Source organism: Nematostella vectensis, chromosome 10 (assembly GCF_932526225.1).
Source record: "Nematostella vectensis chromosome 10, jaNemVect1.1, whole genome shotgun sequence".
NCBI lineage: Eukaryota > Metazoa > Cnidaria > Anthozoa > Actiniaria > Edwardsiidae > Nematostella > Nematostella vectensis.
Genome location: NC_064043.1, coordinates 3155203 through 3181068, shown reverse-complemented (window position 1 = coordinate 3181068; position 25866 = coordinate 3155203). Strand labels below are relative to the sequence as shown.

Below are 25866 nucleotides of genomic sequence, written 5' to 3'. Positions count from 1 at the left end.
GTTACATCCGCCATTCCCCCCTTCCTCCCCCCCCCCCCCCCCCCCCCCCCATCCTCTCTGCTGTAGCTGATCTCGCCCCAGGCCCCTTCGATGTAAATCTGACGAGTAAAGAGAGAGACTAAGTAAAAAAAAAAAAGATGGCGGCCTTCGTATCCGTCTTTTCAGATATTTGCAGGCTTTTCCTCTAAGAAGTACCGTGCATTCTGCTTTAAATGTAACAAGATCATATTTTAAGTATCAGGGATTATTGGTAATGCGACAGAAGTGGTCTCTGAGGCCGGAAGCTTGTGGAATATGGCGAAAGCCAAGCATCTGTTGTTTATAATCGTCACTTTGTCGGCGGTGCATCAAGTTCTTGGCAAAGAAGGTAGAGTTTGCTGTCTTGCAGGGGTCACTCTACCTGCTGGTGTGTTGTTCGTGTAAATACATAGGTGTCGTCTCTTCTAATCTCACAGTTTTATACTGAATTAAACGTTGACGCTAGATCTATCACCTTCTCAGGACTTCTTACAAATAAATTGCCGGGCCTGTTGGCCTCCAATGGTTTTTGGTTGTTTTTGCTTATTGACGTTCAAAGGAATATGTATAATAATGCTCTGAAATGTATAGTATTTTTAGTACCCCTTTTCACACCTTGATTTTTTAGATTAGAACTCAAGGAAAAACTTAAACTTATGTCCTCCATGTTTATCAGAGCACAGTTTCATACTTGTGAGTAAAGGCTGGCTTTTACTCGCTTTTAAAAAATTTAGAGAGCCACAATAGCTCAGTGACATGGGCCTTGCCTCTCAAGCATGAGGACCTGCGTTCAATCAGAGTTGTAGATAGCTGCGTCGCTGCCTCTCTAACAATACTATGAATTATCTACTAATACTGTGAATCCCTCGTGCTCTCTGAGCAGTCCAATCAATACTGACAAGTTTCCAGTAGCATGTGAAGGGCTGATAAGTATGCTCACATAGATGCTTGCACAGGAAAAATGCAGCAAAATTTTATGTATGCAATGTAAAAATGTACGCACCAATAAGCAAATCCCCTAAGTTAAACCTTCTAACTCAAGCTTACTATGTTTTCAACACTGTTTTATTTGTCAGTTGAATTAGAGAAATGTCCCGGGCAGTACTGCGGAAGAGTGCAAGATCGTAATGGCAAATTTGGAAAGTGCCAGGTATGCCGTTACAAACAGACACGTTTCTCATTGTAAAACGACACTGTGAATCTCATGTCCTGGTTGGTGGAGGGCATCGGAAGCACTGATCTGGGATACAGGAAAAGGGCTCAGACAATATTGTAAAAAAGAATGTAATTCATGCTTTTGCTAAATTTGGTAGGAAATATTGTTCTTGTGGTATATTTGTGGCACAAATATTGTACTTATTTTAGAACATTTTAAAGCCAGTATTGTGTTTAGTGCATCAGCTCCAGGTAAATGTTCCTGTGTGGTTTATTTTCTCGCTTGTCCTAAAGGACATATTGGACATTTATGTTAAATGTAATTGTTCCTGTGTGCTTTGTTTTCTGCAGGCTTGTCCTAGAGGTTACCGGTCATATGGGGACCTTTGTGTAAAGTGCACCAAGTCCTTACGACTCCATGACTGGCTTTATCTGGGCTTCATCATCCTCACTGTCATAGTTCTTCACTGGTTCTTCATTGACTATTTTGTTCAAAGAGTGAGACAAAAGTAGGTGCCCTGGGGGGAATATTAATATATGGTATTTGCTTACATTCAATGACAATTACTCTAGATAGATTAATTATTACCCATTAAAGTCTTTAAGTGCCATCACTCTGGTGACTTGTTATCACTTAATATTGTCCTTGTGTCGCGAGCGTCATATCTCCTAATTATAACATAACACACCCACCCACACCTTGGGCCACACTACACAACGATACATTATTGGCTGAATATGTGAGTTTTTTGCAGCATATATATTCCTTGCCTTTGTGAAAAGCATAGAATTTTCCTGAACTATTTGACGAATATGTGAGTTTTTTTGCAGCATATACAGTATATTCTTTGCCTTTGCAACAAACACACATTTCTATTTTCCTGAACTATTTGTTAATGTTGTTTTTTCTTTCTTTCAGCATGATACTCCTATTTGTGAGTTCTGTAATAGAGACCACCTTGGCAGCCATATTCACTCTGCTAGTTAATGAACCTAAAGGTATGAAAAAAGCATCTTGTACAGCTTGTCCTTGTGGACATCCTACTTCATACCACATAGAAATAACTTGTGTAAGCTCAGCTTCATTAGTCTTGCTAAAGCTAGAACTTTAGGGGAAAAAGTATTTTTAAAAAATTCCAGAAAAAATTACATCCACCCCCTATCCAATTGTTTTGGGTGAATGACACCATCCATATATAGACAGAACACAATACCATATGATATGTTATTTGCAGCTTTTATTCTTATATTTGGCACAATATTTACAAAAGAATTCATTGATCATCTTTTCTTCTATTTTCTTTTTTTTTTCAATTTGAAACAGTTAGTTGTTGCACATCACTAAATATTTTGCAGATAAGTTAGTTTAACAATTTTTGGTTCTCCCCAGGCACCTCGAACTTAACGGCTTGTTGGACAGAGAGACTATCAGACTTGTACACAGTATTCTTCAACCCTAAACCAGTTTAACAATCTTTGGTTCTCCCCAGGCACCTTGAACTTAACGGCTTGTTGGACAGAGAGACTATCAGACTGGTACACAGTATTCTTCAACCCTAAACCTGACTATGTGAATACAATTCATTGCACAAATGAGGCTGTCTATCCCCTGTAAGTACCTCACAGAATATGCACTCTACAAAGCAACAACAGCAGTTTTCAAGCAGCTATCTGTAGAAGCTTAGAGAAGAGGCTTTAGAGGAGAACTATTTGCAAAGGTTTTGCTTTTATGTAAAGAAATCTACAGAAGGACAATAAATCCAGATTCCCTTGAATTCTTGGCTCCTCCCCTCCCTCCCCTTTATGGTGCTTCTGTATCAGTCCCTTATAACTATAAAAATGACTTCTGTTGTTCCCATTATTATTAGATTTCTTTGCGTGATTTCTGAAGATCATATGAAAAAGCTGGCTTCACACTGTGGAGTAGCTTAGCCTGTATGTCGATTGCTGATAATTAATAATTTCTGATAATATTTGTTTGATATAGGTACACTATAGTGCTTACGTTCCATGCAATAGCTGTGACCATGTTAATCCTGATCAGACCAGTTCTGTCCCATCGCATGTGCGCAGGGAGTGGCCTTTCCTCCATCTATGCAGCTATGTATTTCCTGCCTGTGTTGGCTGCCGTCCATGCTCTGTTAGGGGGACTGCTGTGTAAGTAAACGCTAGGTCACATAGACCTCTATCAGGGGCATAGCTATGGATGGGCATGTTTACCCCCCCCCCCCCCCTTGACTGACCAAGGGGGTACCCAGATCCTAGACACCCCCACCCCCTTGCTAGGCAAATTGCTTTATGTTAGGCTAGTATAAGATTTGGGAATGGTAAATGTGAGCATACCCCCCGGCCCTTCCCCCTTGGCTCTCTTTGGCACTTTTTAATCAACGCTGTAATTTGCATGCCAGCTTTTAAAACTTTGTTCATCTTACAAAAATGTGTTGTCCTTATCAAATTTTTTCCTCTCCTAGTTATGTTAAAATTATCTCTGTGTGTTTTGTGTTCAGACAACAGTGGCTGCACTAATTAAATATATTTTTAATTCAATTTCAGACTATTCCTATCCATACATAACTCTGGTTGTATCCGTCATAAGTACAGCAGTAGTGCTATCGAAAAACAAGATAACAGTAAGTAGCCCCTCCCCCCTTTGGTTTTCACTTGTCTATTTTATCATTTGCTGTATTAGACATGTTTCAAAGTTCTTTCTCTACGGCCAAAATTTGAGTATTTAGTTTATGTGTTTTGTGAAATTGGATGTAGCATTGGCAGTTCCACATTTCTCGTCAACGAGTAATGCATTATTTGAGTGAAATACGCTATACCGGAAGTCATGTACTCGTGTCGTGGCCGATAGCTGACTTCCGGTAAAGTCCACTTTCACGCCCACCCCCACACTATGAGCTAATGTGTCTAAAAGAGAAGAGGAGCCTTATTTGTATCAACGCTGCATTTCAATTCTGGTGGGGCTTTGTAGCAATATATATTTGTATTTTATATGTCCTTTTCAGTTTTTTTTGTGGGGAAGAGGGAGTTGCTTTAAAACCATAAACGAGGCAAAGTTGATCTATTTGAATTAATGCCAGCCAGAACAATAACTGAGTGATGGACTGACATCCTTTATTAGGCCAATGGAAAGACTAGCTTTACAAAGCCCGTTTCTTTGTATTCTTAAAACTTCTGTCTTGACGTTCAAGCTTGCGTGTCGTGTAAGACCTGATGAACTGGCACTCTAAAAACTTCTCCCTAAAACTACTGTTTTAGGCATCTCCCTAGAACTTGATGAAGGAGTGACTAACGAAGTAGTGACTTCATGAAAGAGTGACTCACCTGGCTTAGTGGCAGAAGCTCCACCCAGGCTCCATGTCGCGTTAGGCGCATCTGATCCAGATTCGCGATGTTGATTTGCGCAGTTCAAAAACTGACTTTTTATTCTTTGATTTCTCGTTTTAGAACATCCGCCAACTAATGGGCAGTAAACGGCACATCTCAATCGTGTTTGGTCATTGGCTGATCAATGCGTATGGATTACTGGCCGTGACGGAAGTAACGCAACCCTCCGTACACGGACCCATGTTCCTGCTTGTCACAACACCAGTGTTATTCTACCTCGCGACGTCAAGCCTCACAGAACCGAATAAATTCAAGCAGCTACTAGCAGGATAAAGATACTGCCGGATGTTCAAATTCCCTCGTTATTGCGTGACCCAATGTTATTGCGTGACGTTTTAAAGTGCGTGGCATTCATGACGGGAGCCATGCTGGAAGATCCAGCGTACTTTGCGAGCGTTTAAAAAAAAAGCGCTTGTCCGTGAGCATGGACTGAAGCGATAGCGATCACTTTCATTGCGAGAATTTCCAAAAGAACTATGCCATGAAATCGATATATCATAGGAATTAATCATAAGCCTAATATCTGTTGGGACTGGGTGAAAAATGAGTTGATGGAGCTGTTGTCTGGATTTGCCGAACTGCACAGGTAATAGACTGTGCTAGCGTCCCGTCTTGGCCCGACTGGTGCCAATGTGTGTATGCTAGTGTGCTTTTAAAGTCCACATTTATGTATACATACTCGCAAGGATAGTTTGGCTATCCGACGGAGTTTTAGACTAGCAAAGGTCGCATGCGTGATCCGCACAATTGGCATCACGCTAGCACGGTCGCAGCTCTAGATCCCACATGGATCTAAGCTGTGGTTTAAAGCACTTCGTTCGAGTCGAAGTCGCCCTGCAGTTTTTTTTTTGCCGATGAAGTTTAACTGAGGCAAACCGGCTATGCCATGCTGACGAGTCCTAATAAGGACGAAACAGCTGTCCATGGTTGCCGAACTGCACAGGTAATAGACTGTGCTAGCGTCCCGTCTTGGCCCGACTGGTGCCAATGTGTGTATGCTAGTGTGTTTTTAAAGTCCACATTTACAGATATAACAACATGAAGGTTTTTACTGCACTTGAAAATGCGTGGCATGGTGTCAATGATAATTCGTGAAAAAAAATGTTACTAGAGTTTAGGTCATAAATTATAGATACAAACAAAAGTCATCCATCATTAGATAATAATAAAACCCAGAAAAGATTAAGATGGAAGTAAAGACATGCGTTAAGCATATAAAAAATGCTTTATTACTGTGTTAGATATTGTTGTATACTACCCCCTCCCTCCCCACCTTCTTATCCCTAATGTGTACAGGGATGAAAGGAGGGATCTACCTGGTGCCTTTGGAAAGGAATGTCCACATGTCAACTCAGTACAAGATGCTATTGTTCATTTATTCCGCATTATTTAGGTGTTAGCTAATGCAGTAACAAGTGCATGAACCTCATCCGGCGGAATTCGTTACGAAGCTCGTATTTCAGGATTCGCATTTCGTTTGTGTGTGAAAGAGAGGGATGAACAATTTAGTGAGTATCCACTTTTATAAGAGTATATAGAGTTTTATATGTTAAGATGCATAATCCTAAATAAATACGAAATCATTATCGACACAGACAAAGGCCTGACTTAAGTACCTGACGTTTTGCCCTTTTCTTTTATCTAAAAGCGAGCATATTCCACCACCCCCTGCCTCCGACACCACGTTAGGTGACTGCGAATAAAAAACAACCACGTCTTTTAATAGACACCGCTCTTCAGCCCTGCCCTCCCCGCAATTCCAATATTGGGTTTCTACATTCTTTCAGGTGAGAACCTGAGGCATTTGGGCTGCTTTGACATAGTCGCAACAAATCACCATCTTGCAAGCTAGAATAAAAGATGCAAGACACTATTTTCTGAGACTTTCCTGATACGGCTTCTTAGAACATGAAAATGAAAATCAATCTATTGTTTTGCATTTTGTGACACGTATGGAGGAAATGAGCTGAGTTCTATTTATAAAGCCAATATAGTCGACATTACCCAAGATCACCCCATTAATACATTTTAAGAGTAGTAAAATTTAAAACAAATTATGAGATGATATAAAATGGGTAGTACAGCGATAAGACTAAATAAAAAGCTTCTAGAGGAAAGGACATTGCCGCCACTGATAAAAGAATCAAAAGAAACGGTGATAAAATGAACTCAATAAAGGTAAGTTGTATCAGGTTGTAAAAAATTTTTATTAGATTTCTAAAGAATCCAAATCTTTTTCTTCCCCTGTTTCGTATCGCTAGGAATCTGTGTTTCCGTGATCTTGGCGTAGACGATGTTTTCCCGTTTGTTCTCAAATCGCATTTTGGTATAGTTGAAGTATCTAACCCATCAAGTCATATTCATTACAAGCATCAAGATTTTATATGTGGCTATTCATTATTTAGCATATTATCGCTTGAACGTTTGCACCTGGGTTTTACTCGCCTATACCTTCTCTACCTAGACAGGTAGTAGTAGGGTTTTGGCGCAGCTGGCGCAACTTTTTGATCTCCCCAAATTTCATTCCAAAATGGCGCGAAAGTCTCCGCGCACCTCCGCCAAGCCTCGCGACCTGCGCATGCGCGAGTTTGCTAGAGATCTCTTGCACGACCACGCCCACCTGTCAATCACTTTGTCACGTGACGACCACGCCCACCTGTCGATCATTTTGTCAAAAACCTGTCAATCATTTTGTCACGTGACGACCACGCCCACCTGTCAATCATTTTGTCAAAAACCTGTCAATCACTTTGTCACGTGATAGCCACGCCCACCTGTCAATCACTTTGTCACGTGACGACCACGCCCACCTGTCGATCATTTTGTCAAAAACCTGTCAATCATTTTGTCACGTGACGACCACGCCCACCTGTCAATCATTTTGTCAAAAACCTGTCAATCACTTTGTCACGTGATAGCCACGCCCACCTGTCGATCATTTTGTCAAAAACCTGTCGATCATTTTGTCACGTGTCGCACCTAGGGGGAGCTCGGGGAGGCTATTCTGGTCTAAAGACGTATGGGGTCCTAGATAAAATGACATTAAAGACGGAGGTTAAGATTAGAGATGGTGCGGCTACCGCCGGCGGTTGTTCGGTGCCGGAGGTGAATGTGAGTAACACTGCGGATGCGGGGCCTGAACACTGCTGTTGTAACGCTGATTACTATGAAGACTCAGAATACGGAAGCTTCGACCCCGTTGGGTTTGTGGCCGGAGCGGCGACAATTGTCCTTGGTGTTCTAGCAATGTTAGTCTCCATGCCACGGTATGGCGAAAAAAGATGGGTAAGATACTAGTCCACGAATGAGGTGTGGAGACTTTAGACCGCACCGCCCTCACGCGGACCCCTTCGGAAGTCTTAGCGACCACACACAACACGCCTAGAGGCAGCTCGAGAGGCTAGCATCTTGACTTCACATCTAAAAAGCCTTTGAAAAGTGGCTTAAAGACGTGAACAGTTCAATAAAATGGGGGAACAAACGGTTGAACGTACGGCCGAAGACCGGTCACCACCACCATATAATATCCCCGACGGGCCGGTACCCAGGATTAACGTCCCCACCCTCATGCCGGAGTTTGCACTGTTTGACCGAGCCCTCACCAAATACGAGACTAGTAGAGCCTCCTTGGGAGACGAGGATAGTAGTAACACCCTTTGCAATCATGACGACCTGGTCACAGAAGACGGGGTCACTAGTTGCTTAGAGTGCGGGGAACAGATGCAGCGCGTGATCGCGCACGAAAGAGAATGGGGTTTTTACGGACATTCCGACGGCAAACGGTCTTCGAATCCAAGTCGGGTCCAGGTACGTAGGTCTGAGGATAGAAACATTGACAAGGATGTGGAGAACATGGGTTTTAGCGGGGTAATTGTAGCCAAAGCTAACGAGATATACACTCAGGTGACGAAAGGCCAGATTTTTCGCGGCGACCCACGGAAGGCGATCGTCTTTGCATGCATCTACTACGCCTACAAGATGTCCGGTAAGTGTCAGACACCGAAAACCTTGATGGAAACTTTTGGATTGAGCAAGAAGAGCTGCCTTAAGGGTCTAAAAATCTTTAGTGTTAACGCGCCTAAAGATTACTTACTACATGGAGCGTCTCCCACAGTTGTGCATCACATTCACGACGTGATGGACAGATTCTCGGCGTCCCCCGCACAGAAGGGAGAGGTGGTCCAGCTCTACTACAGATCTAAGAACCGCTCGTCTGAGTTGAATCGCGCTCGCCCACAATCCTTTGCGGTCGCTTTAACCTATTACTGGGTACGGCTAAAGGGGGTCGATATTACACTTAAAAAATTCTCCGAAAGAACGGGCGTCTCCGAGTTAACCATCAGTAGGAAAGCGAGAGAAGTGGCCACAGTCCTGGGTACGCCTGGTGTGGTATGATGTTTCCTGATTTCCAGAGAAATCAGGATTTCCAGAAAACTGTCAGTTCGGAGTAGATGTGAATTAACACGTCTAAAAAAATTCGAAAAAAGTGGTTTAAAGACGTGGATGTAATAACAAAATGGATATGCAAAGTGCTGGAAGTCTTACAAATCTCACCGTGGAGGATCAAGCCGCCACCTTAGCGAGGTGGGGAGCCGCAGACTTTGACGCCGTTATGGAGCGCGCGGCGTGGGAGGGGTGCGTCGAGACCGTGAGGTTGTGTAAGAGTTGGGGTGCGACGGATTTCGAAAAGCCGATGGTCAGGGCCGCAATGAACGGCCACGCCGAGATCGTTAAGATGTGTTGTGAGTCGGGCGCCTGTGACTTCATGTATCCAGCGTCCATGGCCGCGAAAGGCGGGCACGTAGAGGTTTTGAAGGTGATGGGCGAGTATTGTGCCGACGGAGGAGAGGCCATGACCGAGGCCATGGGTGCTGCGGCGGCGGAAGGTCAGGTGGGGGTTGTTGAGTTGTTGATAGATCTAGGTGCCGATGTCGATGTCGGTTGGGCCACCGCTGAGGCGGCGTACAATGGTCACGTTGAGGTTCTAAAGTTGCTGAGAGAAAACTTCAGCGAGTTTGACCCGGACTATGCTATAACACCAGCCACCGAATCTGGCAACCTCGAGGTCGTCAGGATGTGCTTGGAGTGGGGCGCGACCGATCTCATTGTACATATGAACTACGCGCGATTCTTAGGTCTACACGAGATTCTCGCGGTGATACGTGCAGCTTGGGGGTGGAGTCTCGTGCATGAGGAGCTCCCGGAGAAGCTACACAAGGTGAGATTCCGTAGAAAGCTGGAGGACGAACTAATGCCAGTAGCTTGGCACCCAGACAGGTTTTGGGATTGGTGCATGGATGAGCAAGAGAAGGGAATGTTGGAAGAGTGTTTCGCCAGGTAGACGTCGGCCGGCTAGGAGGGTGAGTATCGAGGCGTGAAAAACTGAAAAGTGATTTAAGGACATGACCGGTTTGATAGAAATGGAGAACCAAACGGTGAAAGACCCGAAAGTATCCCCCGTAAAGCGAACAACGGATTATAAGTGTCTTCATGGTAGAGTGAAATATTATTGCAAAGATTGTCACGGATCGCAAATCTGCCCTCACAACCGGAGAAAAACGCGGTGCAGAGAATGTAACGGCGGTAGCATTTGTGAGCACAGACGAGCAAGATATGTCTGTAAAGACTGCAAGGGGAAAGGGATGTGTGGACACGGCAAACAGAGACCCTTTTGTAAGTTATGCGGAGGGTCTCAAATATGCGAACACGATAGACAAAAGCACCATTGCAGAACGTGTAACGGAAATTAGCATTGACCCACTCAGTTTTGTAACGCGTCTCACGTTACAAAACACATACATTCCTAATCGCCCTAACAACTAGCGATTCTGAAAATAGGTTTTGTATTTACATTGGGAGTTCGCGGTCGCCAGGGTGGTCTGGTATGCAGTCTATTGTTTGGCACGTGAACAGGTATTGTCTTCTTGCGGTACGTCACATCCGTCCACATGCACCCCGCATGTTACCGGAATAGATACCAAGCTAAACCAGCCGTAAAGGCTGTGATCGTGGCAAGGTTAGTTTCGTGCTGTGTGTTCGTGGGTTTAATCACGTCCGGCTTTGGGTTAGTTTTCGCCTCCGGTTCCGGTTTGTGAGCCGTGACTGACTCGGTATGAGGTAACACAATCTTTGAATGACCCATATTATGTTTTGGGATCGTTTTTATCTCGTTATTTATCGGATTCAACCCCAGTTTCATATCTGTGGTGGCTTTTTGTAACTTGTTATTATAGCCAGCGATCGAAGTGTTGTTATTTATCACAAGATACGATGGACTTAACCAACAGCCGAGGGCGAAAGCCAGGTCTAGTTTTTGTCTCGCCTGTTGTAAAGCAGACTGATACCGTTGTATACTTTTCGATATACTGTTTTCCACCACCGCGCTTTCAAAGAGTTTCGAAAAGACCTGTTTCGTTTCCTGAGCTGAACCGCTATCACCAACGATTGACGACCGGGTCTGAACTTGCGCGCCTAGAATACAGTAAACAAAGGCTTCGATGCTCTGGTTTATCCTAGACAACCCAGCTTTGGTTAACCCCATTGATTTTTCCGGAAAGAACCACTCATACTGAAACCCAGTTCTAAGATCTTTCAGGTATTCGATCTCAAAGTGATTCATGTGTTCGTGGTCGCTTTTGGCAGCGTCCCATTCGTCGTGTAATTGATCAATGGTGTCATAAGGCTTATACTTGTCGTTAGAAGATGACAAGCCGTGATAATCATAATTATAAACGTTCCCTAACCCATGATTTATCGGTCCGAGGAACCGGAAATCGTCACCAGTTCGGAATTCTGTTCTTAGTTTTTGGTAAGCCGCTTCGCTGTAGAAGTTTTTATTCCAACTAAAGAGCCTATCTTTTGGAAGAGGGCATTGTAGCTCGTTTAATATTCGTCTGATAGTGAAAATGATGTGAAATCTGTAGAATGACCCCACTTGAGAGCCGTCAATCATGTCACGCGTCACACCACATCCAGCAGTCGCGCAAAACATAGCAAAATTTAAGGCTTGACTCCAATAACTGAGGTTCGGGGCGTCGAGCCACCTACTAGCCTCCTTTGCTGTTCTGAATACTAGCAAGCTGTCGGTGAATATGTCCCTAAAAACAAAGTGTGTCTTCACCTTTGGTGTTATAAAAACATCAAAAGAGACGTAATTATTTCTCGTAGGGTTTTCGTCCAACGGCAATATCTTGTACTCTGCACGCGCGTCTAGTCTGTATTGTTTTGGGAACCCAAACAGTTGCTGGATCGTTTCCTTGTATGCTTGTGTGTCGTCGGCGACTAGAAAATCCTGGATATTCTCGGGTTTCCAGCTATTACCAGGGAAGTGATATAACGTTTTGACTAGATTCCCATTCTTGTCGAATGGATCGTATTCGTCCCCATTGAAAACGAATTGCGCATTGCCGTGCTCGTCGGCAGAGAACCTTAAGCGTGAATAGTAAGGGTACCTTTTCACAAATTCTGTAAACTTCATCTTATATGACATATAAGATGTTTTTAAATCAGTCCTTTACGCATCTCAATTCATAGATCCATCCGACGGGGGTTCTCTCGTACAGAAATTTCACCGAGCGGGTCGACTCGCCAGGTCTTTCAAAATCTCTTCTCTTACTGTTTCCCTCAGCTTGGTAATGTTTACGTTTTTTTCGTCCTCTCTTACCGACTTTTGACGGATCTGGAGCTTTAGAGCCTCAAACTTGTCCAACTCGTTCAAGATTAAAGAGAACTCTTCGTCTGATATTTTGTTGTCTTTTAAAGCTTTAGAGACCAGGTCGCGTATGCTATTTACTTTTGCCTTTGCCATCGCCGCTGTTTGGTCGTGCTTGGAGACTTTTTGCGACAGCCGTTTAGAAACCGCCGCACAGCCTACAGAGGTGAGACCGAAAACACCAGCCAAAGCACCCAACGGAACTCCAACGATGATGCCCAAACCTGACAGAGAAGTCCCCAAACCACTAGACCCAAGAATGACGGATAAGAGTCCTAAGACCACACTTAACTTTGAAAACACGCTCTGCCCTCGTTTATACTTTTTCCTCACGTTCTCGTAATGTTTAACTTCTTGCTCCAAACTTCCCAAAACATCGTGGGTCTTTTGGAGTCTGAAGTTATCACCCGAGGGGCTGACCCCTCGGGGTACGTTCGGGTAGATCGAGTTGTACTCTTCCATAGCTTTATTATGGGGAGAGTTTATTCTTTAAGTAATTTCTAAGATTAGACGTATCGGGTAGAGACCGCGCTCTATTGTGTTTCCGTCACCGCCCTTTATACTAAGACGGAGACTACTCACGTAACCGACTGATGTGGTACTAATCCGTACCGGATCGCTTGGATTGAGGTATATCTTTCCTTCATCAAGTTCTACACTTGCTAGGATTTGTGAGGGCGCCCCTTGTTGGAGGGAGTCGGACGCGTTCACAAGATCGCAGTGGATAAAAATAGCCTCGTGACCTATCATCTTTATCTCGTGGCGAGTGTTTGCTTCCAGCTCCCTGGTCTTGAGTCCTAACAGGCAGGCGAGCGGCTCATTCAACACGACGTTCCGATGAACTTCGAGTGACGAGTCTCTAATAGAGACTGACTTTTCACCAAGACGCATACCCCCATCTATTTGACGTTTTAGCGTCTCGATCGTATACTGCCCCGCGGGGATCCTAAGGATAATGTTCTCACCGTTGGAGACCGTTCCCTCGCTTGAGAGACTGTTACAACGATTATGAAACGCACATCCTCGCAGCGCGATAAACCGCGGCTTTTCAATAGGGTGTTCTAAATAGACGGTAAAGTCACCAACGTTCCCTTCAATGTAGAGTAATACCATTTGTTATGATTTCCGTCTCCTTTTAAATCGTTCTACGAAATACAGGACGACAGCGACGATGAGAAGCCATGCGTTTTTAGCTAAAAAGCCAACAACTTCACCTGCCGTTCTAAAGATGAAACTAGCTATCGCACCAACCATTCCTGGGAGTATTTCTCCTAATTTCTTGCCTATTGTTTTAAGACCGTCTCCAACGCCTTTTACAACACTTGTCAAACCCGTCTTCAGGTTAGAGACGATAACACCGATAACAACACCCACAGCGGTAACGACAGCAGCGACTGTAAATCCGTATTTCTTAAAAATCGCTTTGACACGATCTTTCAACGGCATTCTCTCTTCAAGATTTTCTCTCTCCAATTGATTCTCTTCCAAAGTCTCATCTATGACAGAATTTCTTTCGCTGAGCTCTTCATTTTTACGATCTATAGCTCTTAGTCTTTCTTGGTTAGTTGTTTCACTTCGTTCCTCATTATTTTTTCTCATTTGCTCGGTGTTTCTCTCTTCTTCTTCTCTGAGTGTATTACCTGTAGCGTCTAGTTCATCGAGTTGAATCTGAATTTGCTTGTACTTTCCGGATCTGATTTTGTCGTCAACACTCTTCCGCACCGTTCTATCCTCATTATACAACCTTTCTGGTCTAGTCCAACCACCTTTTCTCGCAGAATAGAAGGAAATGAATTGTTTCCCTCTTTCATCCGTTGAAATCTGAACTAAATTTTCATCAAGATCTGGATATTTCGATAACAAAAGGTCTACCCTAAGTGCGTCCGTTGAAGAAGAACCCCCCATATTCTGTAACTCCATGTACTCGGGGACAGCCTTCCCAGGGTTTCGTGTTTTCCATAAATCACGCAACCTCCCTATCACGTGGCTTGTAGCTCTACCGAATCTAGTTGAGATCCTTTTAATCCATGGTTCTACTCCCTCATCATCGTTTGGAAGAAGAGAATCATATTCTTCGTCCACGGTAGTATTCAAATCTTCTCTACCTTCTTCTGTTGTGGGATCAAAATCTATATCCATTTCTTATTTTGTTTGAAAATAAGAAATCTTTAAGTCGTGCCGGCTCATATCCACCTACTCGCTACATAGCCAAGAGCTAACATTCCACCTCCAACATATGCCATCTCTCCCATCTTTTGGTTGCTACTTGGTCTGTAGTAATCTGAGAGCTCAGGCTCTTTCAAATCAAAATCTGGATGTGTTTGAGCGTATAGTTTGAAAGCCTGATCGGTCTCCTTATCATTCTGGTCTGCACGAAGTTTATTATTATATTCTTCCCCCAACCAATCCTGATATTCCTGTCGTTTTTTCTGCCAATCACCCATTGCTTGTTGATACTTTTCAAGCGCTTTATCGTGTCTTATTTTTTCTTTATCAACATGAGTAGCGTCAGAAGATAAGTATCTCGCTAGGTAACTCCCTCCAACGAATGCCGTCGCATTAAGAATAGCTCCACCAATCATAAATGCTATACTCGCCATTTATTAATCAATCTATAAGATCTTTAAGTCACCTACAGCGGTTTTGGCAAAATCTTTTGTGTTTCCAGATAATCTTTCAGATACATACTACCGGACAGGACAGCAACCCATTTAGCGTAGTTTGTAACACTTGACGAAGGGTCGCTGATGAATGACTCTTTCATAGCCTTTTTAGCAACATAACCCATACCGGCGGCTAATCCGATGATGACTGCTGAGTCGGTGATCGTTTTCACAAGTTTGTTTTCAGTTGACATGATTTTATTTATTACAGATTCAGATAATCTTTAAATCACAACATTCCTATTTTTGGCGTCGCGTTCGGGAGGCTAGCCCCTCGGGCGGCAGGCCTCTCGAAAGTTTCAGTCTCGTTGGCGTTGATCTTAGGCGTCTTTTTGTAAAAACGCATATACATATCCAATGCGGTGAGCCCTATTCCGACTAGAGCCAGTACAGTTGTAAACGATAGCTCTGGAATCCAAGCGTCCGAGAGGCTATCCTCTCGAGCTCCCTCTTGGTGGGGTGTCTCTGCTCGTGCAGCGTCTTCTGAACTCGCCTCCGCCTCGCGTTTCATCTCCCTAGCAAGTGCTTCTCTACACCTCCTATTATATTCGGCAACTCTCTTACCAGAAGCGACTTTTATAGGATCTTTCTCCTTAGCGGCACTCTTCTTCCTGGGGGGAGGGTCCTTTGTGATTTGCTCAACCTCTTGATTTTCGTCAGACATGATTCTTTACTCTGGATAAAGAATCTTTAAATCACATCATGCTCAAGAGCTTGCTCAGGTGTGCTCAAGAGCTTGCCCAGTTGTGCTCAAGAGCTTGCTTAGACGTGCTCAGGTGTGCTCAAGAGCTTGCTTAGGTGTGCTCAGGTGTGGTCAAGAGTTTGCTCAGTTGTGCTTGAAACTTCTTGAAGTTTGTTGGAAGTCTCCTGTGAAGGTGTTAGTTTAACATGCTTAGCGACCCGAAAGAGGGCACTAGCAAGTGCTACCATCCTTCCTCCCTTCAATACCAAGAGACCTGCAAAGTTTGACAATTCGCGTTTAACCAACTCGTCGTTCTGTAAGTCTTTGCTAAGCGCTTCGGTGTCATCTACAGGAACCACGTAGGAAATGACTTGAGACACCACTTGAAGTGCTGATTCTACTAATCCATCAGTAACTTGTTTGCCTAAGACAGTCTGGTAGCGAACAAAGTACTTTTCGACGTCTTTCGCCGAGAGCTTCTTGATATCCCCTAAACTCATGTCCACACCAAGAAATTCCTTCGTAGTCCCAAGAGATGCGAGAATAGCCAGCGATTCTCGTTTGACTTCAACATCGTCTTCGAGAGGCTCACCCTTCGAGCTCCCCTTAGACTTAGGCTCCTCTTCCATATAATCCTCAATGCTTGCCATCTTATTTTGTAAGTAGACCAAGATGTTTTTAAACCACTTCGAGGGGTCAGCCCCTCGAGCTCTCACCGCGTGGCAGGAATCTCCAAATAACGTTGGAATGGATGTCGTAGGCAGAAACAGAGTCTGGAATACTTTTCAGTTTTCAGCAGTTCTACAAACTTTTTACGAGTCTCGACGTCTAAGTCACCCCCATAATCTTCAAACAGTGTTTTGGTACCGATTTGAGATGGATTATGGAATGTAACCACACAGGCGACGTTATCACGGAAGGGCTTTGCTATGGATGTTAATTGTTGCGTCAATACCCACACTGATAATCCTTCGTGTCTCCCTGAGAACGCTAGATTGATAAACTTGTTCGAGCGTTGCTTTAGATCTTTCGATACAGCACAGTCATCCAAAACGAGTAACGTATTTGTACCAGAAAATAGCACCGCACAATCTGTTAGTAACTCGTTAATCTCATCGGTGTTACTAGCATCCGGCGATAATACCAAGAAACGTTTATCTCCGTGAGCAAATCTACGATAGGACTTGTTTTTCGCATAAGTCGGACAAATCAACACAATGTATTCAAACACATGCCGGAACGGCCCTCGGAGCTGTTCCGTGAGGTACTTTGTCTTCCCACAATTAGTAGGTCCTGTGATAATACAATGAAAAGGAACTTTTTCCCGTAATTCTTCCATTCTTTTTGTATTATCACACAAGTCCTTTTTAATACATGATTGCTCTCAAATTCGAGTTCATAACCTCCATCAACGCGTCGGCTACTACAAACATGTAGCAGGTGATGTTTCCCGTTCCTCCAACTTTCCGTTTCATTTCTAGTTTTACTCCGTCCCGCGTGTTGTTCAAGACCAGACCTCCTCCGTGAATGCTGTTATCTGGATGTGCCCTCAAGTCGACCCACAGAGCAAACTTGTTATTAGCGTAAAAATCCTTTTGCTTAACACCCTCTCTACCGAAACGTTTCTTTACCGACTCCCAGAGGTCCGGCGGTGTCATCCCCTTGGAGTAGAGACGGTTTGGCATGCCATCCACATTAATGTTGATCGATGTGATGCTTGGATTGACAAACTTTTCGGAATCCCTTGCTCCTCCGGTGTAGCTCTCTGTGAACAGGCACAATATCCCTGTCATTGACCTCCTCGGCAGATTAATGTGCTCGTTTATGACACCATCATTAGGTTTGGAGATGGTGAACGTTTTGTGGAGAATGACGTTCTCGTAAAAGAATCCTCTACCAACCTGATAAGCCGACAACGCCTCACGAGCCAAGTATTCACTTGAGATGCAAGCATATTCCAACTCGAGGTTTGTGATTGTGTACGTTGGAGTCTTGACCGTGTCAGCATAAACAACGACGTCGGAAACTGGGGCTAGAGTAATTTCAAAGATTAGCGGATGAGGTAACGCCTTTGGATAAAAGACCCCATGCTCGCCGAGAATAGGATGGTCGAGTGGAATGCAGTACTTGGTGTTGTGAACCGCTGCAAGAGCTACTTCCTTAGCATCTGATGTCGCTTTGTCACCTGCATTTGTCCTGAGCTTCCTCATGTTTTCAGAGGAGATACCTTGTTTTATTCTATCCTCACGATCTTCAGCTTGTAAGTATAAGTCGTGATAGGTTTGGAAGAGATCGTATCTTTGAGTATCCTGTAGTGTTTCTCCACCGAAAAGAATCTTGAGTCTTGACACTAGGTTCCGGCCAACGTTGTTGACGAGAGTATTATTCGCGTGTCCTGCGACGTCTAAGTCAAATAGTAAGGATACACTACCTGGAACAATCACTACATTTTCAGCAAGTTTTGGAATATTTATATAGAGGGTTTCTCCAGGACTTGCCGATGAGGGATTGAATGTAATCCGATTCAGCGACGATTCCGCTTTCAGGCCGAAGGGTTCCCGTGGGATCCTGTTTGGGTTAATTTTTTCTGATATCGCTTGTGCCATCTTTTATTTTAAGAAAAGAGAGATAATCTTTAAATGAGTAACGAAAGCAGGTTATCAAAAATATACTATTCCACCGATGGATACTGGAAAGGGTATTCAGCTATTTCTAAGTTAGCTAGTGTCGCTAAAGTCAGTGAAGCCGAGGCTAAGAGGTGGCTTGAAAAACAGGCGTTGTGGCAGATCTACCTCCCAGCCCCAAAGTATGTCCCCAGACCGCATTGGACTGTGAATAAACCTAATCAGATTCACCAAGCCGATCTGTTGTTTATGCCCCACGATAACGTAGGCAGAAAAACCTACCGTTACGCGTTGGTCGTGATTGATATTGCCTCGAGATATAAAGATGCAGAAGCACTGACTACCAAGGATTCGAGTGGAATTGCTAGAGGGTTTGAAAAGATATACTCCAGAAAACTTAAATGGCCTCATACGGTGATTGTCGACCCGGGGACAGAATTTAGGGGAGAGGTAACGAAGATTATGAAAAAGAAGGGGGTTACCATCCAGCGAAGCGAAGCTGGGAACCATCGCGCACAGGCTTTTGTCGAACGCGCCAATAGAACACTGGCGGAGAGGTTGTTTTCTCATCAGTATGCTCAAGAAATGATTAGCGATGATCGGTCTAGAGTTTGGGTGAAACGATTGCCAGATGTTTTGAAAACTCTGAATAGTCAACCCATAAGAATTACTGGCAAAGAGCCTGCAAAATCTATTGGTTTGAAAGAGGTTGATATTGACCCTCCAACGTATAAGCGGCCTGTTGGACTTGATGAAGTTAGACTACCACCAGGGGTTAGAGTTAGATATCTGTTAGCTCCTGGAGAAGAGGAAGGAGGTGAACGCAGACGAGCCACAGATCCTATTTGGAGTTTAAAAGTGTTTGATCTATCACGCAGTGTTGTTTCAGTTGGACAGCCTGTGTTGTACTACCTCTCCGAAGGCGCTCCAAGGAGGTCGTTCGTTAGGGAAGAACTTCAAGTCGTCCCTGAAGATACTGAGCCACCACCTAATAGCGTTCTGAAATGACCGTGAGCGAAGGTGTGAATACCATCATCACAGATGACCCGTTTATCATCCTCATGAGATAGAGCGACCTTGTTCACCGTTTCAGTGTAAACATCATGCTTATGACTTCTGATGACATTCATAAGTCTCATCTGAGGTTTCTTACCAAATAAGCAATCCTTGTAGTCATCGAAACCGATGCTCTTCTTGACGACTGCTCTCTTGACGCCCTTGCATTTCTTTTCTTCTTTACCTTCATCCATCTTGTACGAGTAAAGTTTGGCCCTCAGTCCTACAAATTCTGTGATTTGCTGACCCCCAGCCTCATCTTTAAACATTCCGATGACTTTCTTGTTCACACCCACCTCAATACCAGATGGGTGACCCTTCGGAAAGTTGCTGGTGTCGAACGTGGACCTCACATCCCCGCTGATGTCCTCGTAAAAGTCTTTCGTCTCGATCTCATACATCAGGCTGTCAGTATCAGTGAATAAGAGCTTTGCATCCTCACCGTACTTGGGCTTGACGAAGTTGTAGTGGAAATCGTACATGAGCGTCTTACTCAGGTCCAGAATGGACATGCCCAAGTAGACAGGCTTGTTGAAGATCAGCTTTGTCTTCTTCATGTGGATGGCGGCTAGATTCTCGCAAAAGATGGTGCGATGTTGATAGTTCGGCTTTGATATGAGCTTCTTGGCCTGCTTCTCGTCCGTCACCAACCGAATGTCCACCCTGTTCCTAATGTTCTCCATAGTCTTACCAAAGACGGAGTTGTTCATTAACTTGAAAAAATCTTTCTCAAAATCGTTTGTCGCCTTGGCTCTCAGATCGGTGTTCAAGTCAATGTAGGGCCCCAGCCAAGCAGACTCCTCAAAAGTGACACCCCTGTGAATCTTAGTGACTTTTAGCCCAAAACTCACATAAAGTCTCAGAGTCTCATGGTGGATAACGTACTTTGTCTTGTCGTTAAGGTTGGGGACCAACTTGTCCACATTACCTAGCCCGATAGATTCCGGGGCTAGTGGGTAATCGTTGTGTAAGTCATGTAGGTGGTGAGGGTACTCCAAGTCAACCTCCAGAATGCATGGGCGGTCTCTCCAACCTGACATCTCTTGGTCACCCATCCACCTGAAACCGTGAGTCGGTAAAGGGTTGCTCATCGCCCAGCCATACAAATTGTTAGCATCAAGGTAGGTGATATATTTTGTGGGTAGGTCAGGGTCATACTCCTTCATGTAAGGGTTATTTGCCTCCCCATGTCTGTTGCTTATCATGGAGACACCCCCACGGATGCCCTTCTCAATCATGAGCAACATGTCATAGTCCGTTAGAAGCTCTAGCCTCACCTTGGTGGTCTTCAACGCTGCATCCCAAGCCAACCCTGGCGCTGTGTAGTACCAAGCGGGGTCCAGACCGTAATTCTTGAGACAAACGTCCCTAAAGTTCTCGAAAACGTCAGCTAAAAGCAACACATCCGACTCTAGGTACAGATTGTGGTAATCCCTCATGGTCCCCATCCCAAAGACCTCCCACACTCTCCGCACGTGCAGGTGATCCTCCTCCGATATGTCGGTGTCGTTAAGTTTGGAGTGGAATGCCTCTCTCTGTGGGAGCTGTGTTGCGTCGAGCTTGCTAAAGCCGTCGAACCAGTCGTAAGGGAAAACACCCTTCCTCAACAACAGCTGGAGCTCCTCCCCCTCATAGTACTCCGCCAGGTTTTTGAAGCACTCCCTTGACATATTACCCACTAGACTGTCGAGACTGGCCGACATAAACCTGAAACTGTCGATAAATCTGATATCACGTTTAACATCAATCTTGTTGCCCTCCTTGTTCGTGAAACTGTCGACTACAATCTGTTTTGTGAAAGAAATATACTTTTCCTCGTTATTAGGTATACAGTTTATTTTACCTTCCGATGTACCAAGGTTCTTGATAAATAGATGGCTGTCGTACCCAGACAGATTGTGAAAGATAACAGGAAAGAACTTTGGAATTTTGTGATCTAAGTTGCATGCGTTGTGAGCAGCACCTCTGTACTTCCCTGTAAGGTGGCAATGGTCTAAAACCTTGTCTTCCCCTAATCCACCCTCACAGATGTGGCAGTGAGTGGCGTCGTTATAGGCGATTTTGTCCTTCGGAGTCATTTTCACCTTCTTAGGGAACCTGAACTTATCGTAAATTTTCTTAATGTCTGACTCCAAAGACTCTACGAAAAGCTGTGGGATATCTTCGTCTGGAGATTCAGCTGTGTATCGTACAAGCTCGGGTGGGGATATATCTCCGTCGAAACACTTGATGAGATAGCAGAAACCAGACGGTTTGTGTTTCTGGTATTGCTTAGTGAAGCTTTTACTCCCATCTGGGGAGCATGTGTCTATATTCTCTGTGAAGCTCTCAAAGTCGGCATAGACAACAAAGGGGACACGCATTTTTCTGTTGTAGTTTTTGAATTTAATGTGGGGTAGATTTCCATCCTTATCTATCTTAGGCATCTCTATTCCAACCGCTTCATGATTGCCGCAGCATTCAGAATGTTTTTCTAATGATTGTTTGCACCGAAACGAGTTCAGACATCTACAGCATAAAAAACGAGTATGATGAAACTCATCAATTTGAGTAGATACTAATCTCATCATATTCTTTATCCAGCAGTAATGATTCGTCTCATCATCCGAGATGAGAAGTAAGTTGATCGCATTATCTGGATCCTTCTCACTGATTCTCAATGGATATATTTTGGTTTCGTATCCAAACACATTAACCGTATACTGGTTCTGTTTCTCGAACTTGTCAATCTGTTTTAGTGAGACGGGGAACTCTATCCCTGACCAGTCGAATTTCTCAGAGTTCTCTATCATTTGTTTACTGAACCTTTGAGGATCTTTCTCCCTAGGATACACAGCAGAGGTTACTGCCCACTTGAAACATTCGTGATCATTCTCGTTCTTAACATTGATGATCGCCTTCTTAGACGCTAGTTTCGGCGGCAGCGGAATATAGGAAGACCCAGAAAGCGGTTCAAAGGGATCTATGTTGATGTCAAAGTATTCCACTTGGTCAAACTGCCATCCGGAGCCTTGCTTCTGGAACAGCTCAACTAATCCGAGTAAATAATTTGTCATCGTATCGAACAAATCAGAGAGATCAGTCGACTCTGTCACAATCTCGGGCTTTTCTGTATGAAAATATCCCAGTTCTTCTTCGATCTGAGCTGTAGCCGGATCCTCTTTTATAAACCCGCAAGTAAAGATAAACTTCACTTTGATAGGCTTTTTTTGTTGACTGATGAGCTCTAAGACTTTCGGTTTGATTCTGGCGATGAATGTCTTGGGGTCGTAACCTCTCTGCCCGGCTATTCCGTGGGTTTTAAGATACCCCTTCAACGCCGTCTGTTGTTCCTTGGGTGTGAAGCGATCTTCCACCTCCTCGTGTAGACGCTTAATCCTCTCCTTCAGACGTTCGACCCGTTTATCTGCAGCCTCTTTGACGGTCTTTTTGACGGGCTCGGGGACATAAGATAGTATCCAATCCACAAACTTGTCTAACTCGCTCTTGATCGAGTTGGCCGCCCTGTTTGCAAAATGCTTGAGTGATTGGACGCGGGAACTCCGTGGGGGTTGGGAGGGTTTTAGAATAGGGACATTAATCTCAGGTACCGGGCCGTCGAGAATACTCTCCGACGTGTTGGACGGGGTAATGCGGGGTGGTCGTGGCAGCCCTTTGACAAGTTTGGGTAAAGGAACCCGTCGGGGTGGTGGTGGTGGTGACGTGCTGGTCAGCGCCCCGACGAGCTCGTCTCTCCGCATCCAGTAATATCTTGGGATACCCCGCTCCTTGGCGAGGGCTTTCAGATCTTTCACCTTCAGGTTCTCCATTTCTATCAAACCAGCCATGTCTTTAAACCACTTTTCAAAAGCTTTTTTTTAGATGTGAAGCTTAGAGGTTAGCCCCCTCGAGCTCCCCCTAGATGCGACACGTGACAAAATGATTGACAGGTTTTCGACAAAATGATTGACAGGTGGGCGTGGCTATCACGTGACAAAATGATTGACAGGTGGGCTTGGTTATCACGTGACAAAGTGATTGACAGGTGGGCGTGGCTATCACGTGACAAAGTGATTGACAGGTGGGCGTGGCTATCACGTGACAAAGTGATTGACAGGTTTTCGACAAAATGATTGACAGGTTTTTGACAAAATGATTGACAGGTGGGCGTGGTCGTCACGTGACAAAGTGATTGACAGGTGGGCGTGGTCGTGCAAGAGATCTCTAGCAAACTCGCGCATGCGCAGGTCGCGAGGCTTGGCGGAGGTGCGCGGAGACTTTCGCGCCATTTTGGAATGAAATTTGGGGAGATCAAAAAGTTGCGCCAGCTGCGCCAAAACCCTACTACTCAGGTTATATATCTAAAGCTATTTATCTTAAATGGGGTATTTAAGGTAATTCCCTTGAAATAGTTCTACAACCCAGAATTTTTTAAAACTTGGCATAAACAATATTGATGTTAAGGGCTTCCAAAAAATGTAATAAAAAATGAGGGTACCGACCTCGTTTTCACATCAGAGGGGCGTAGAGTTGACGCGTTTTTACTGATCGCGCGAAGGGAAAATCCCACTTCTTAGTTTTCTAAATGAGTGCCTATAATCTTTAGAAAATTAAGTTCTGTTTGGGAGCTGCCAAAATCCGATCTCCTAAACAATAACCCGTAGTAGCTTTTATTCAAAACAAATCACATTTTAAGAGATCGCACTAAAAGACACTGTTTTCGCAAATATTTATACGGTAAAAAGCGCAATTTTGAAGTATTTTTACGGCTTTTAAGAGAAAATAAATATATTTTTAACTATTTGAGCAAATAAAAAATGGGGGTAACCGACTTCGTTTTTCTGTCAAAGCGATTTTAAGTAAAAAACGTGCACCTTTTGCTTTGTTTTCTTGCACAACTGTGGCCCGCGAGAGCGCACTTTATACCGGACAATTAGAACAAACAGCGCGCGCCACTATGCGCAGAAGGGGTGCGCAGTGCAATTCAAGGGAATTATTTTAAGCCACTCTGTCTTGAACAGGGTTCCGATTCTATAGTTTATGCTTTCACAAGGAATTGTCAAGGAGAATGTCACCAATATTTTTTGTCACGAAACTAGGGGGTATTAACAGACTCGTACCCAGTCGTCATTTGCTGTTGCGGGGACATCCACAGGAACCCTCCGACCCCGAAACCGCACCCTGACCGTCATGCACCATGCGCTTATTCAACCTCCCCAAAATGCATCGCGCGGCGTCTGGGTACGAGACTGGATTATTAGGGCAAACTCTGCCACCGCAAACTCTGTCACCGCGAGTGCCAACCGCTGACCTGGACTTTCTATGTTCTCAGGAAAACCTGCCATTTCTCTAATGGGACACGGATAACAAAATGGAAGACCACGAAAGAAGTCATTCTTGTTGGCTTTCTATTTAGGACACACTGAAACTAGTGAGAGATAATGGTATTGATTTATGAGTAATTATTAATTAAACAATAAAATACAGCCCCGCTAACGCATCAAGGTCATCCAAATATTTCTACTAGGTAACTTGAACTTCCCGCTAATTCGAACTCGGATGACAAGAACCTCCCTCTAAATCGAACTTAGATAATTCGAGCACCCCGCTAACTCGAACTCAGATATCTTGAGCACCCCGCTAACTCGAACTCAGATAACCCGAGCACCCCGCTAACTCATACTTAGATAACTCGAGCACCCCGCAAACTCGAACTCAGATAACTCGAGCACCCCAATAAATCGAACTCAGATAACCCGAGCACCCCGCTAACTCATTTTTAGATAACTCGAGCACCACGCAAACTCGAACCCAGATAACTCGAGCACCCCGATAACTCGAACTCAGATAACTCGAGCACCCCGCTAACTTATACTCAGATAACTCGAGCACCCCGATAACTCGAACTCAGATAACTCGAGCACCCCGCTAACTCGAACACAGATAATTCGAGCACCCCGCTAACTCGAACTCATTAACTCGAACTCTCCCCGCTAACTCGAACTGAGATAACTCGAACTCCCCGCTAACTCGAACTCAGATAACTCAAGTACCCCGCTAACTCCAACTCAGATGACTCGCGCACCCCGCTAACTCGAACTCAGTAACTCGAACTCCCCGCTCACTCGAACTCAGATAACTTGAACTCCCCGCTAACTCGAACTCAGATAACTCGAGCACCCCTCTAACTAGAACTCAGATAACTCGAACTCAGTAACTCGAGCACCACGCCTCTAATGCTGATGCGCGCGTGAAAGAATTTCCGGGAGCTTTGTGTTCGCGCTTTCTAGCCAAGCATTTATGTATTGTCATTATGGCTCTATAAGTATCATCCCTCGTCTTGTATCCTTATAAGTACAAGCGCATTGCGTGACAGAGGTTGCGTGACAGTGGCGAGAGACTGCGTGATCTAAACTTGAAAGAAAACTATACCACCCTCCGTGTTATTTCAACAGTGGAGGGTTGGAGTAGGCAGCTAGTCTATGGGTGCGCCCGAGAAAATGTCTTATCCTCGCTAGGACCGTGATTGCATTATATTTGCTCAGATAGGCATAAAAGCTTATGCGTTATTCATCAGAAGCCACT

The 25866-nt window shown here is 44.4% G+C and overlaps 2 protein-coding genes across 2 annotated transcripts; both read left to right on the top strand.

Annotated features, from left to right (window-relative positions):
* The first annotated feature begins 115 nt into the window (after positions 1 to 115).
* On the top strand, positions 116 to 5781 carry LOC5516413 (JNK1/MAPK8-associated membrane protein). Its single transcript, XM_001636428.3, has 8 exons — positions 116 to 367; positions 1095 to 1168; positions 1525 to 1682; positions 2093 to 2172; positions 2664 to 2784; positions 3161 to 3330; positions 3727 to 3803; positions 4627 to 5781. Exons 1-8 carry the CDS (start codon positions 295 to 297, stop codon positions 4837 to 4839), a joined length of 966 nt encoding a protein of 321 aa, XP_001636478.2. The 5' UTR covers positions 116 to 294; the 3' UTR covers positions 4840 to 5781.
* A 2253-nt stretch (positions 5782 to 8034) lies between these two features.
* On the top strand, positions 8035 to 8961 carry LOC125573136 (transcription initiation factor IIB-like). The gene has a single exon (XM_048733487.1). The coding sequence runs from the start codon at positions 8035 to 8037 to the stop codon at positions 8959 to 8961; it is 927 nt and encodes a 308-aa protein (XP_048589444.1).
* Positions 8962 to 25866: the final 16905 nt, after the last annotated feature.

What these genes read in the sequence shown, in the direction of transcription:
- LOC5516413 (XM_001636428.3), top strand. Translation starts at nt 295, where the DNA reads ATGGCGAAAGCCAAGCATCTGTTGTTTATAATCGTCACTTTGTCGGCG. An exon ending in TCTGTTAGGGGGACTGCTGT is followed by an intron (nt 3,331 to 3,726) that starts GTAAGTAAACGC and finishes ATTCAATTTCAG; the next exon opens with ACTATTCCTATCCATACATA. An exon ending in TATCGAAAAACAAGATAACA is followed by an intron (nt 3,804 to 4,626) that starts GTAAGTAGCCCC and finishes TTCTCGTTTTAG; the next exon opens with AACATCCGCCAACTAATGGG.
- LOC125573136 (XM_048733487.1), top strand. Translation starts at nt 8,035, where the DNA reads ATGGGGGAACAAACGGTTGAACGTACGGCCGAAGACCGGTCACCACCA.